The 13,955-nt window shown below is 33.6% G+C and overlaps 1 protein-coding gene across 1 annotated transcript; it reads right to left on the bottom strand.

Moving 5' to 3' along the window:
- Positions 1–3,725: 3,725 nt before the first annotated feature.
- LOC109676414 (olfactory receptor 52N4) lies at positions 3,726–4,691 on the bottom strand. Its single transcript, XM_020152833.2, has one exon. It carries the CDS (start codon positions 4,689–4,691, stop codon positions 3,726–3,728), a length of 966 nt encoding a protein of 321 aa, XP_020008422.2.
- Positions 4,692–13,955: the final 9,264 nt, after the last annotated feature.

Here is a 13,955-nt window from a genome sequence, read left to right as displayed (position 1 = left end):
CATGTTTGCAGGATATCAGGTCATCACACACACACACACACACACACACACACACATACAAATCATTTGTATGTCCATAAGCTAGCCAGGAACAACCCAAAAAAAGGAAATTGGAAAGTAATTTCATTTATAATAGCATCAAAAGTGTAAGTATTCAGAAATAAATTTGGCAAAGGCTTGTACAATGAAAAGTATAAAGTATTGCTGAAAGAAACCAGATTGGAGGATATTAAATTATTACAACAACAACACTGTCCACTGTTATCAACAAATTCAATGTGATTTCTACCAATTCCTGCTTCTTCTGCAGGAATAAAACTGTCAATGCTCAAATACATATAAAACAGCAAGGAATCCCAAATATATCAAATAATCATGAAAAAAAACAGAACTGAATAACTTACATGTCTCAATTTCAAAACTTACTGTATTATATGATATGGTAATCAAGAAGTATGTTAGTAGAATAAAAGTAGGTATATAGACCAATGGAATAAACCAGCATATTTTGAAAAGAGAACCAAGACCACTCAATGAAGAAAGAGGAAAGCAAGATCTACATATTGACAAAAATAAAGTTGAGTCCTTACTACATATTATATACAAAAATTGACTCAAAAGGAATTAGGAGTGTAAATACAAAAGCTACAACCACAAAAGTCTTAGAGGAAAAAAATGGCATAAATCTTCATGACTTTTCATTGGTCCATGTTTTTTTAAGACATGTGTCCAAAGGAAGAAATATTAAGGGAAAAGTAGGGGCAGATTAATTGTACATCATCAAAACTTAAATAAAAGTTTGTGCATCTAAATCTACTATCAAGAAAGTGAAAATAATTCACAGAATAGGAGTGAATATTTGCAAATCCCATTCCTTAATGGTCTAGTATCCAGAACATAAAACAAATTCTTCCAATTCAGCAGCGAAAAGAAAATGCAGTTAGCAAACTGACAAAGAACTTAAGCAGATGTTTCTACAAAGATAATATGCAAATGGACCACACACATAAAAAGACATTCAGTATCATTAGTTAATGGGAAATTCAAGCAAAAATATAATAAGTAATATTCCTTTTCACACCCAATCAAGTGAAAATGTAAAATAATGTGGTCAATGTGGAAAACAGTTTGTCTATCCTTCAAAACCTTAAGCATAGAATTATCATGCAATCCAGAAATTCCACTGAGAGGTATATAAACAGAAGATTTTTTTAAAAGTTATTTCACCAAAACCTTTTACAAAAATTTTTAGAGCAAAAAAAAATTTTCAAAGCAGCACCATATATAATAACCAAATGGTGAAAACATCCTAAATGTTTAACTGATGAATGGGTAAACAAATGTGATATTTCCACATTATGGAATATTATTCAGTTACAAAAAGGAATGAAGCATTGATATATGCTACAAAATGGGTGAAACTTGGAAGCTTTATGCTAATTCAGAGTAAACAGACAATAGTGGGTATTGTATTATTTCATTCCTGTGAACAATGCAGAATAGGCAAATCCATAGAAATGAGAGAAAATTTACATTTACAAGAGACTAGGAGAATTGCTTAAAATATATCCTTTTTAGGGGAAGATTCAAATAATTTTGGAGTTATATGTTGATGGCATCTGGACAGTATTTTTAATATACTTAAAACCTCTGGATTGTACATTTAAAATGATTAAGAAGGGTAAATTTATACTATGTGAATTTTACCTAAATTTATGACAATGCCACAAATCTCCATTAACAGAGATTCTGCTATTTTTTTACAATTAAGTATTTCTCCTAATTTCTGAAAACTTTTGATTAGCATCAAGAATTTTGAGAAAGCTGATGCTGACAGCTTTTTTTGCAATGAGGAGCTAAGTACAAAATCCCAAAACAACAAAACACCCACCCCCAAAGAAAAACCCAAAAGAAAAGAAACCACAATGGTTTTGGCTTGTCCTGCAAGCAGGAGATGAGTGACAAATAAAAATTGTTTAAGAGTCAAGAAATGTTAGCTATAAATACCAAGGTAAACACATTTTAAAGTGTTAAGTGAGAATGTAAATGATAGATTCAGGACTTTAGAACAGTAAGATAGATTTAAATTAAAACACATCATCACTGATGTTAGCATCTGCTTTCAAAGAAGTTTACCTATGCAAAAAACATGGGCTAAGACCACTGAGGAGGTAAACTAGAGGACAAAAGAAAAATAGGAGAACAGTGGGAGGAAAGAGGACAAGAGATATCACACTGTTTGAAGGATACAGTATACCATGAAGATAAATATGTGAAAGTTTATTTATTCTGAATCTGACCTTCCATTTGGGAATCAGTTAACAGATAATGTTTAAGATCATGATAGTGAAGGAAACTGCCTAGGAAAAGAATGTAGGAAGTAGGATAGAGTTAAACCAAGTGTGCATCATAAATAAAATGCATAGTTTCTGAATTTAAAAAAATAAGTGCTTCAAAATATTGAAAATACTAATTTTCATTCAATATTCTTGAGAGGTAGTGTCAAATAACCCCACAAGAAGAGCTATTTAATGTGTTAACATGGAGGCACTGGTGATATTGACAAAAGCCATGTCATATGATGGATGGGATCTGAGGAGGACAAGATGGAGAAAGAATGAATTCAGGTTGAGAAAATAGAGGGAGAGAATATTGATAACTTCTTTGAGCTTTAAGATTAAGATGAACAGAGTAATAGGATGTGTGGAGGAATAATATATTTCAGACCTGATGTTGTTTTATAGGATTTTAAAATGTGAGATTGTACAGAAAGTTTCATTAAATACATAAACATAATTTGATGACTGCAATAAACTGAATTGGAGAAAAGTAATGTACATTCTTGTCAGCTGGATAGAGAAAAGTAAGAATAAATATCAGTTTACTCTGTATTCTTTATATAATTGACTTAGTGAAACATTAATAAGAAATACTGCTTTCTCAAGTTTATTGCTTTTTTATTAATTTAGAAGAGTCCTTAAAGAACAGAAAAAAATTTAATTTTCTTTATTACATTCACAATTGGAGATAAAACAAATTGTGTCAGTTCTCATATGGTCCTTTGAAAAAATATGTATATTTTTATGTTTGGTAAAGAGTACTATCACTCTTTTCAGACCTCTTAACGGACACTGAATAGCCATGAAATACTTATGAGTGTGACCAAACTAGGAGAGATCTATTGATCCCAATAATTTGATTCTAGTGAGATGCCTAAAGATTTAAATGTCATTATATTAATGACTTGATGGGATATGTTCTATTTTTTATGGGATATGTTCTGTATTCTTCTTCAGGAAGAAGTGTTTGAAGAAAAAAGTGTATCAGTAATGATGATAAATATATAGCATTTATTTCCAGAGGAAAGTAACAACTGCCAATTAATCTGGAAATTGCAATTACTATTTGAAACCAGGACTTCCGCTTTATTCATATTTCATTTGGTTTTGTTAAAAGAAACTTGATATACTTATTAGACTAGTCTTCACAGGAGTAAGAAGGTATAAAATTCACAGAAAGCCTGGTGAGTTAGCTGGTGGTGTTGAAATTCTCAAGGTACTTTCTGGGAATGCACTATTCAACAACATCCATTGTGTGTGTGTATGTGTGTGTGTGTGTGTGTGTGTGTGTGTGTTTGGTTAAAATTTACTTCTAGAAGGATTTGATCATCTCCAACTTAACCAGGCAAATAAATATAATCTTCTCTTCTCCTGGAAAGTGTTTGTTCATATGCTGTGGGATTTGGTATCCCTGGAACCTGAAAGAATGTTCATGACACAGTCACGTATCTGCTTGGTTTTCACCCCATAGACAACAGGATTCATAGTGGGAGGCAGAAGCAAATAAATATTAGCCACTATGATATGGCAAGATGGAGGTATCCTGTGGCTACCAAAGCGGTGGGAAAAGAAGGAGAAGAAAGCTGGACTATAGGAGAAAACAATGGCACAGATGTGAGCAGTACAGGTGCTGAAGGCCTTCTGCCGGGCATCTGCTGAGGATAGGCTGACCACTGCCCGGAGGATCATGGTGTAGGAGACTGTGATACATAAAATGTCAAATCCTCCAATGAGGAGGGCAACCATCAGTCCATAGATGGCATTGACCTTGACATTGCCGCAGGATAATTTTGCTACAGACATGTGGTCACAGTAGGTATGAGGAAGTATATTGCCTCTGCAGTAGGGTAGACGCTTGGTGAGGAAAGTGAATGGAATAACTAGGAACACCCCTCGTAGGAAGGTGACAAGACCTGCCTTTGAAATGACAGGATTGGTGAGGATGGTGGAGTAGCGCAGAGGGTAGCAGATGGCCACGTAACGGTCCAGGGCCATAAGCATGAGCACTCCAGACTCCATCCCTGTGAAGGTGTGGATGAAGAACATCTGCACCAGGCATTCATCAAATCCGATTTCCTTGAGATGAAACCAGAAGATGCAGAGGGCTTTAGGGACTGTACTAGAGCACATGACAAGGTCAGTGAGAGAAAGCATAGCTAAGAAGTAATACATGGGCCTGTGCAGGTATTTCTCACAGTAGATGAGATAGAGAATCCCACAATTCCCAACCATAGCCACAACATACATGGAGCAGAATGGAAAGGAAATCCAGATGTGCATGTCCTCTAGTCCTGGGATTCCATTCAGAACAAATGAAGCTGGGGTCAGGTCTGTTTTGTTCTGTATGAGCATGGTCAGACCAATATGATCATGAAACAAATGGCTTAAAATTTATGTGGGTTTTCCTAAAGTAAGAAAAAGACAAGAGAAAATATAGGCTATGGTCATTGTCCTTTTTAAAATTTAATGGTCAAACAAATTTTCTGATTGCCAAAGAATAGTTTTGTTTATATATTGTTTCTTATTTATTGTTAATTTATTGATTCATTCAAAAAATTCTTATTAGAAGCTAGTACAACCACTTTGGAAAACAATATGGAGGCTTTTTAAAAAACTAAACATGGATCTGCCATATGATCTACCAATACCGTTCCTAGGGATGTACCCAAAGGAATGCAACTCAGGTTATTACAAAGTCATCTGTACACCCATGTTTATTGCAGCACTATTTACAATAGCTAAACTATGGAAATAGCCAAGATGCCCCATTAGCAATGAATGGATTAAGAAAATGTGGTGTTTATATACAATGAAATTTTATTCAGCCACAAAGAAGAATGAAATTTTGTCATTCACAAGTAAATGGATGGAACTGGTGAACATAATCTTAAGTAAAGTTAGTCAGGCTCAGAAGGCCACAAATCGCATGTTCTCCCTCATATGTGAATTATAGACCCAAAACAAGTACAATAATATTATTGGACATGGGTCACACACTAAGGGGAGAATGTGCATGGGAGGAATAGGGAAAGGGAAGGAAACCTAAAACTTGAATGTGGTTATGTGCTCACTGTAGAGGAGCGAATATAGTAATCTTAAACTGGCAGAGGCCACTATGGGGAGGGGACTGAGCAGTAGTGAAGAGATCTGGCAGAAAAGAACCAATGTGAGTTCCAATACACATGTGCATGGAAGCAATGTTTTGAATCTCTCTGTATAGCTACCTTTATCTCAAACTAGCAAAAATGCTATGGCTTTCTTATTATCTCTTATGTTTTTTCTTCAACAAAATTAGAGAACAAGAGGGCAGAACAGGTTCTGCCTGGAAGGGTGGTAGGGATGGCCCAATGTATGCACATGTGATTAAATGCAATAATGGAAGTAAATAAATAAATAAATAAATAAATAAATAAAAATAAAAAAAATTCTCAGTGTTATTCTTGGCATCATAGGCACACCTGTGTGTCTAACCTCATCTTGGAAGAGGATTCTAGAGGTAAGGGCAAATGTTTCTAGATCTGAAGCATTGCTAGGAAGAATGGTGTTCTTTCCTGTTTCCTACTTCTAACACTGATACTCTTGGTTTTGTGATACTATGTTTGTGTTCCCTTTGCCTAGCCTCCTGCAATATAGCTAACTCCTACTCAGTCTTCAAGCAAATCCATCTTCAGAAATCTTCAAATGTCTTTTAACTTACTAGTGATCCATCCCCTCTATCTTGCCAAAATAATGTAGCAATGGACAACAATTTCTTACAAGTAGTAAGAAATTGATTTCATTATGTTTACCCCATGATCCTATAATTTATTCATATTTAGGAATGCTCTACAATTTAATGAAATCATTACTGGTAAGGAATGTGCCCAGTAGGTTATCACCACTGTCTAGCAAATCAAATCATACATATTAGAGATGCAGTAAATGTACCATTAAAACAATGGTGAATAAATGAATGCATCGCATGTTATACTTGACTTTGAGAACTGTTAAATTATAATCTAAACATTAATACTTGAAATGCATAAAAGAACCCACTAGAAGGAAAAATTCACAATGTATTTCTTAAGATTACTTAGGAAAGATAAGTAAATAAGGCATCATCATAAAGTTATAGATATAAAGGAAATACAAAGAAAGTACAAAAACTGCAATGACAAAGACAGTACAAATATAGTCATTTGAGCAGTAAAAATAAATTATTTTTACCAAATGCTTGGTAGTTTTCACTTAAAGTTAATTGTGCCAAATTATCTCATTTTCAGATATAATAAGATTTTTTCCATGACACAAATCATGAGAAGCACTGAAATTCACATTTTCATCTTTTTAATACAGAGGGAACATTTCTAAATGAAGATTTTTTAGAATTGCATTTAAATCATATAGCGGCTCATAAAATGACTCTTAATTTCCTATTTAAGCTAAGTATATTATTCATAGACTAAAATTTTAGCTTTGAAGTTTCAAAGAGTGTATTAATTTGTAATTTAAGGAAAAAGTATAGAATATGGCCTTTTCAATACAAGGAATAATTTTCCTTGGAAATCAAAATTAAAAACAAGGTTCTGTCTTTCTTACCTGATAAATTTATAATTTATATTGATAGTCAATACATTTTCAAGTTTCATATATTGTATCATTAAACTAGATACAAATTTTGAATAGCAGTTGTACACACATATGTTCATATATGCAGCCACAATTACAGTTACCAGGAGAAATTTACAAAATTATGCTTTTCAATAATTTGTATCAGTTTAGTATGAAATAGTCAATAGAGTCTCTGTTCTTTTCTCCCTCTACTCCAATTTGATACACTGAATGGTACCTCTTAACTATGGTATTCAGTACATGTTTCAAGCTACATATTGCATTGTTAATCTCTATGCACAGTGCAATTTCACAGCTTCTCTTGGAGTATACAAAGAGTGGACCATGTTAGTTCAGTGTCTTAGTGATTTCTGTGCAGAAAGAAGAAAGTCCTAGGGTGGAGAGAATGGTACTGTGGATATATTCTGTACCTACACATATTCAAGTGTGTACCCATAGCTCTGCTGCATTTTAAATATGGACCCATGTGTAGAAAAGTTAATGAAAATAAAATACTCCTTAAACAGAAAATAGAATGTAAAACTTTTTTTTGGATTGCTAATGAACTTTTCTGAAGGATGGATTTTTAAATACTAGGCAAGAATTTTATTTAATGACTCATGTTTCCTTGCAATAGCTATAGCTTTATTCACTAAAACTGCCTCATGCTTACACAACAATTTAGTCCCACTTTTAATAAATTTGTAAATCTCACAAGATCTAAGTTAAGTACCTTGGTGCTAATTGCAAATGTAAGCAGTTCTTTTCTCAAAACCAATTTATAGTAATTTTGGCATATCAATTTAATTTCTTCTGCAAATGATTTTTTACTTTTATTAACATGTTATAATTGTACAGAGGATATGTTGTGACATTTACATGTGTGCTTACAATATATCTTAGCTAGATTTGCCTCCTCCATCAGTCTTCCTCTTTCTCCCTCCCCACCTTCTTAGAACAATTTCAACAGTTTTCATTCTTCTATTTTCATATTTGGATACCAAATGCATCTTCCACATTCATCCTCTTTCACTATTTCCTTAACTTCTGAAAATAAATTCAATTTAATTATGCTAGAATGTGAGCAGAGTAACTGGAATAGCAATATTTATATGTGATTATCACCATTTAAAAAATTCAGCTTTGATATCCTCTGCTATTTATCCTCTTTCTTAAACTGAAAGTAATATTTTTTCATTAGACTACCTTAAATTATTTAGACTTGTGTTATTCTTCTTATATAAAGGTTGATTCTTGTGTCTAGATTTCACTATCTCAAAATGGGGGAAACAAAGTTGGCTTGGGCTTCCAGAAAATACCCAAAGAAAGCTACATTATGATTTTTGAGAAATAAGAGGAAAACTATTCTCTAGCTAGTCTCTCATTTCTTCTTGTCATAGACTGATGCATACCTGACTTCTATCATGAGTTTAAAAATAGAGATTCTTATTTGGATACAAAAATCACACATATAACCATAATCATCCTAAGTCAACTGAATTTTAATGCTAGATTTGAGGAAATAAACATTTTCCAAGAGAACCCAATCCTACACAACATTTTTGCTTTTAAACTATGAGGATTTAATTAAAGATTTATTTCTGGAAAAAAATAGCAAATAAGGTGTACTTACAGACCCTCTGTACTCTATCATACAATCTACAAAATACCTTAGTTTCTGGATGTGAAAACCATGAGCTGAATACAATCTACTCCAAGTGTTCAAGGTCTTGATAAAAAAAAATCACAATCCTAGAATAAATGCATATTCACAGATGTCAAGTGCTCAATTTCTCAACATCTGCACTATTGAATCAAGCCTTTAAGGGAAAATGGGTATTATGTGTCCCCAAGGAAGTATTTCAGAAGAGCAGACACAGATGCTGACATGGAAATCAAGTTAACCTCTATAGGAACAAAAAAAAGGCAAGAACTCCACTCATAGTGCCCAAATAACGGTAGATAAGTGAAAAAATGTTTGTGTTAGCATGTATACATGGGGAGGGGGGTAGAATGAATATAGGAAGAAATATTTTAATAAAGGTAGGATTTATTCCTTATTGCAAATTTGTGTTTTCTTTTCCAACTGTGGAAAATAGACCAAAAGCACTTACTTAAGTGGAGAATATTTCCTTCATTTTTTATTTTTTTTCTTTTGTTAGTGCATCATTTTATCTATCCATTTAATTAACATTCACAAAGAACTTTCTACCCTTCAAGCTAGGATAGAAATGATGTAATGTGGATACTGGTTCAAAAATTTGGTTTAAGTGAGTGAAATGAATGAAGGATATTATAGTGGTTTGAAACATCATAAAAGCTTGAGCTTATTACACTTAGGTTTTAATCTGGGAAAACTTAGATGAATATAACCTTGAAATATTGATGACAACGATAGCAGTAATTTTTAAAAATCTGATTCTAATTTTATAACCATTTCCAAAAGATAATAAAAGTAGTAACATCAGTTAAATAATTCAACACTCTCCTACTATGCTATATCCCCAGTCCAAGAAAAAAAATGAGCATTTTAACAGAGATTAAAAGGTACCTATAGTTCTACAACCTAGTACAAACTAAGTGTGTTTCTTCCATGATTAAATATATATGCAAATGTATTTGTATGAAATTTTTCTATGATTTAATAAAAATGATCATCCTATAATACAATATAAATATCAGAATTTTAATATTATAATGTTAGTCCATTAGTTAGTGATTGGATAAAGGTGCATTGTAAATATGTATAATTTATTTAAACATATCCTATTACTGTACATCTAGATACATTTGAAAGAAATGCTAGGATAAATGAGAACAGTTATGAAACTCACAACATTTCTGATCTTCATCCTCAAAATAAATTTCTATTGTGTATTAGTTTCCATTCATTCATGCCCATATTTATTTGTAACTCTGTTGCCAGATCATAGTTAATTGCCATCTAACTATTCTGTCATTATTTACCAAAAATTCTATTTTAATTTTGGGAGGGGTGAGTATAAGAGTTTGAACTGAGGGCCTCACACTTGCTAGGCAGGAGGCTGGAGCACTACCACTTGAGCCACACACTCTGCCCTTTTGGTTTTACTTATTTTTTGGATAGTGTCTCACATTTTGATTTGAGTCAGCCTCAGACTGTGATCATCCTACCTATGCTGCTTGTATAGCACAGATTACAGGCAGGAGCTACACATGGCTTATTTGTTGATATGGGGGTCTAACTAACATTTTTGCCCAGGCTGGCCACAAAATGTTATCCTCCAAATCTTTTCCTCCTAAGTAAGTGGGATTACAGTCATGCACCACCATGCATTACCTTGTCTGAAAATTGTATATTACTAGTTTTAGTGCATTGTGATGGAAGATGCTTTTATTGTTTCTCTTTATGGTACTTGCATGTATTTTTGATCTTGGTATGAAAAATATGAGCAGATTTTAATGTTTTATATAGCTAGAGAAGAGCAATGAGGTGATGGGTATATTAAACAGCATGATGGTGGTGCTCATGTCACAGTACATAGCTATAACAGCACACACTATATATCTCAAATATATACAATTTTTGTTTTTCATACTTCAATAAAGCTGAAAAACCATCAAGATCAATGAAGTATGAGGAAACACCTCATGTTATAATAAATACATGAAAAATCAAATTAAACTTTTGCTTCGATTGAATCTCAAGCAAGGACATAATTGCCACATCAAGCATTTCAACAGAGAAGTCTAAAAATGTGAACATAGTTTATGGATGAAATTAAAGTTCAGTGTAGGGTCTCTAATTTTGTTTACTGTTTTGTAATTACATGTCACTTTCTTTATTCTTAGAAAGTGTCCTGTGAAATATTTAAAAGTGAATACGCACAGTGTTCATGACTTACATTCAAATAGAAATAGAATAGATAGGTATATATACACACATATACTTATAAAGTACTTAAAAAAGTACTTACTTATAAAGTAAGTGGGCCAAAATGTAAATAGATGATAAATCTCTACAAAGAATGTGCAGAATTTCTTCTCTGGTCTTACAACAATGCTATAAACCTAAAATAACACTGGTATTAAAATGTACCTTAAATTCTGTTATAGACATTTGGCTGGCAGACAATTTTCAAAATATTTTGTCGTTGTTTTCAGGACTCTGTGATATCTGTGGATTGTCACTTTCCAAAACCATCTTTTTTCTTCATTCTAAATAAAGATAGTTATTTAGACTATCTATTTAGATAGTTAGATATTTAGATAGTTTAGATATTTTAGATATTTAGACTATCTATTTAGATAGTTATTTAGACTGCAAAAGGGGAGATAACAACAAACACCATGGAAGTCCAGGAAATCATCAGAGACTACTTTGAGAACCTATATTCAAATAAATTTGAAAATCTTAAAGAAATGGACAGATTTCTAGATACATATGATCATCCAAAACTGAACCAAGAGGAAATTAATCACCTGAATAGACCTATAACACAAAATGAAATTGAAGCAGCAATCAAGAGTCTCCCCAAGAAGAAAAGTCCAGGACCTGATGGATTCTCTGCTGAATTCTATCAGACCTTTAAAGAAGAACTGATACCAACACTCCTTAAACTGTTCCATGAAATAGAAAGGGAAGGAAAACTGCCAAACACATTTTATGAAGCCAGTATTACACTTATCCCAAAACCAGGCAAAGACACCTCCAAAAAGGAGAACTATAGGCCAATCTCCTTAATGAACATTGATGCAAAAATCCTCAACAAAATAATGGCAAACCGAATTCAACAACACATCAAAAAGATTATTCACCACGACCAGGTAGGCTTCATCCCAGGGATGCAGGGGTGGTTCAACATACGAAAATCAATAAACGTAATAAACCACATTAACAGAAGCAAAGACAAAAACCACTTGATCATCTCAATAGATGCAGAAAAAGCCTTTGATAAGATCCAACATCATTTCATGATAAAAGCTCTAAGAAAACTAGGAATAGAAGGAAAGTTCCTCAACATTATAAAAGCTATATATGACAAACCTACAGCCAGCATTATACTTAATGGAGAAAAATTAAAACCATTCCCTCTAAAATCAGGAACCAGACAAGGATGCCCACTATCTCCACTCCTATTCAACATAGTACTGGAATTCCTAGCCAGAGCAATTAGGCAAGAAGAAGGAATAAAAGGAATACAAATAGGTAAAGAAACTGTCAAAATATCCCTATTTGCAGACGACATGATCCTATACCTTAAAGACCCAAAAAACTCTACTCAGAAGCTTCTAGACATCATCAATAGCTATAGCAAGGTAGCAGGATATAAAATCAACATAGAAAAATCATTAGCATTTCTATACACTAACAATGAGCAAATGGAAAAAGAATGTATGAAAACAATTCCATTTACAATAGCCTCAAAAAAAAATCAAATACCTAGGTGTAAACCTAACAAAAGATGTGAAAGACCTCTACAAGGAAAACTATACACTTCTGAAGAAAGATATTGAGGAAGACTATAGAAAGTGGAGAGATCTCCCATGCTCATGGATTGGTAGAATCAACATAGTAAAAATGTCGATACTCCCCAAAGTAATCTACATGTTTAATGCAATTCCCATCAAAATTCCAATAACATCATTCTGAGTGAGGTTAGCCTGGCTCAAAAGACCAAAAATCGTATGTTCTCCCTCATATGTGGACATTAGATCAAGGGCAAACACAACAAGGGGAATGGACTATGAGCACATGATAAAAGCGAGAGCACACAAGGGAGGGGTGATGATAGGTAAGACACCTAAAAAACTAGCTAGCATTTGTTGCCCTTAATGCAGAGAAACTAAAGCAGATACCTTAAAGCAACTGAGGCCAATAGGAAAAGGGGACCAGGAACTGGAGAAAAGGTTAGATTAAAAAGAATTAACCTAGAAGGTAACACCCACGCACAGGAAATCAATGTGAGTCAATGCCCTGTATAGCTATCCTTATCTCAACCAGCAAAACCCCTTGTTCCTTCCTATTATTGCTTATACTCTCTCTACAACAAAATTAGAGATAAGGGCAAAATAGTTTCTGCTGGGTATTGAGGGGGGGAGCGGGAGGGGGTGGAGTGGGTGGTAAGGGAGGGGGTGGGGGCAGGGGGGAGAAATAAACCAAGCCTTGTATGCACATATGAATAATAAAAGAAAAATGAAAAAAAAAAAAAAAGAAAAAAAAAATTCCAATGACATTCATTAAAGAGATTGAAAAATCTACTGTGAAATTTATATGGAAACACAAGAGGCCACGAATAGCCAGGGCAATACTCAGTCAAAAGAACAATGCAGGAGGTATCACAATACCTGACTTCAAACTATATTACAAAGCAATAACAATAAAAACAGCATGGTACTGGCACAAAAACAGACATGAAGACCAGTGGAACAGAATAGAGGATCCAGATATGAAGCCACACAACTATGAGCAACTTATCTTTGACAAAGGAGCTAAAAATATACGATGGAGAAATAGCAGCCTCTTCAACAAAAACTGCTGGGAAAACTGGTTAGCAGTCTGCAAAAAACTGAAACTAGATCCATGTATATCACCCTATACCAAGATTAACTCAAAATGGATCAAGGATCTTAATATCAGACCCCAAACTCTTAAGTTGATACAAGAAAGAGTAGGAAATACTCTGGAGTTAGTAGGTATAGGTAAGAACTTTCTCAATGAAACCCCAGCAGCACAGCAACTAAGAGATAGCATAGATAAATGGGACCTCATAAAACTAAAAAGCTTCTGTTCATCAAAAGAAATGGTCTCTAAACTGAAGAGAACACCCACAGAGTGGGAGAAAATATTTGCCAATTATACATCAGACAAAGGACTGATAACCAGAATATACAGGGAACTTAAAAAACTAAATTCTCCCAAAACTAATGAACCAATAAAGAAATGGGCATGTGAACTAAACAGAACTTTCTCAAAAGAAGAAATTCAAATGGCCAGAAAACACATGAAAAAATGCTCACCATCTCTAGCAATAAAGGAAATGCAAA

This window comes from Castor canadensis, chromosome 1, assembly GCF_047511655.1.
Source record: "Castor canadensis chromosome 1, mCasCan1.hap1v2, whole genome shotgun sequence".
Taxonomy (NCBI): Eukaryota; Metazoa; Chordata; class Mammalia; order Rodentia; family Castoridae; genus Castor; species Castor canadensis.
Note: the sequence above shows the minus strand (reverse complement) of the source record. Positions and strands in the feature narration are given on the sequence as shown.

What these genes read in the sequence shown, in the direction of transcription:
- LOC109676414 (XM_020152833.2), bottom strand. Translation starts at nt 4,691, where the DNA reads ATGCTCATACAGAACAAAACAGACCTGACCCCAGCTTCATTTGTTCTG.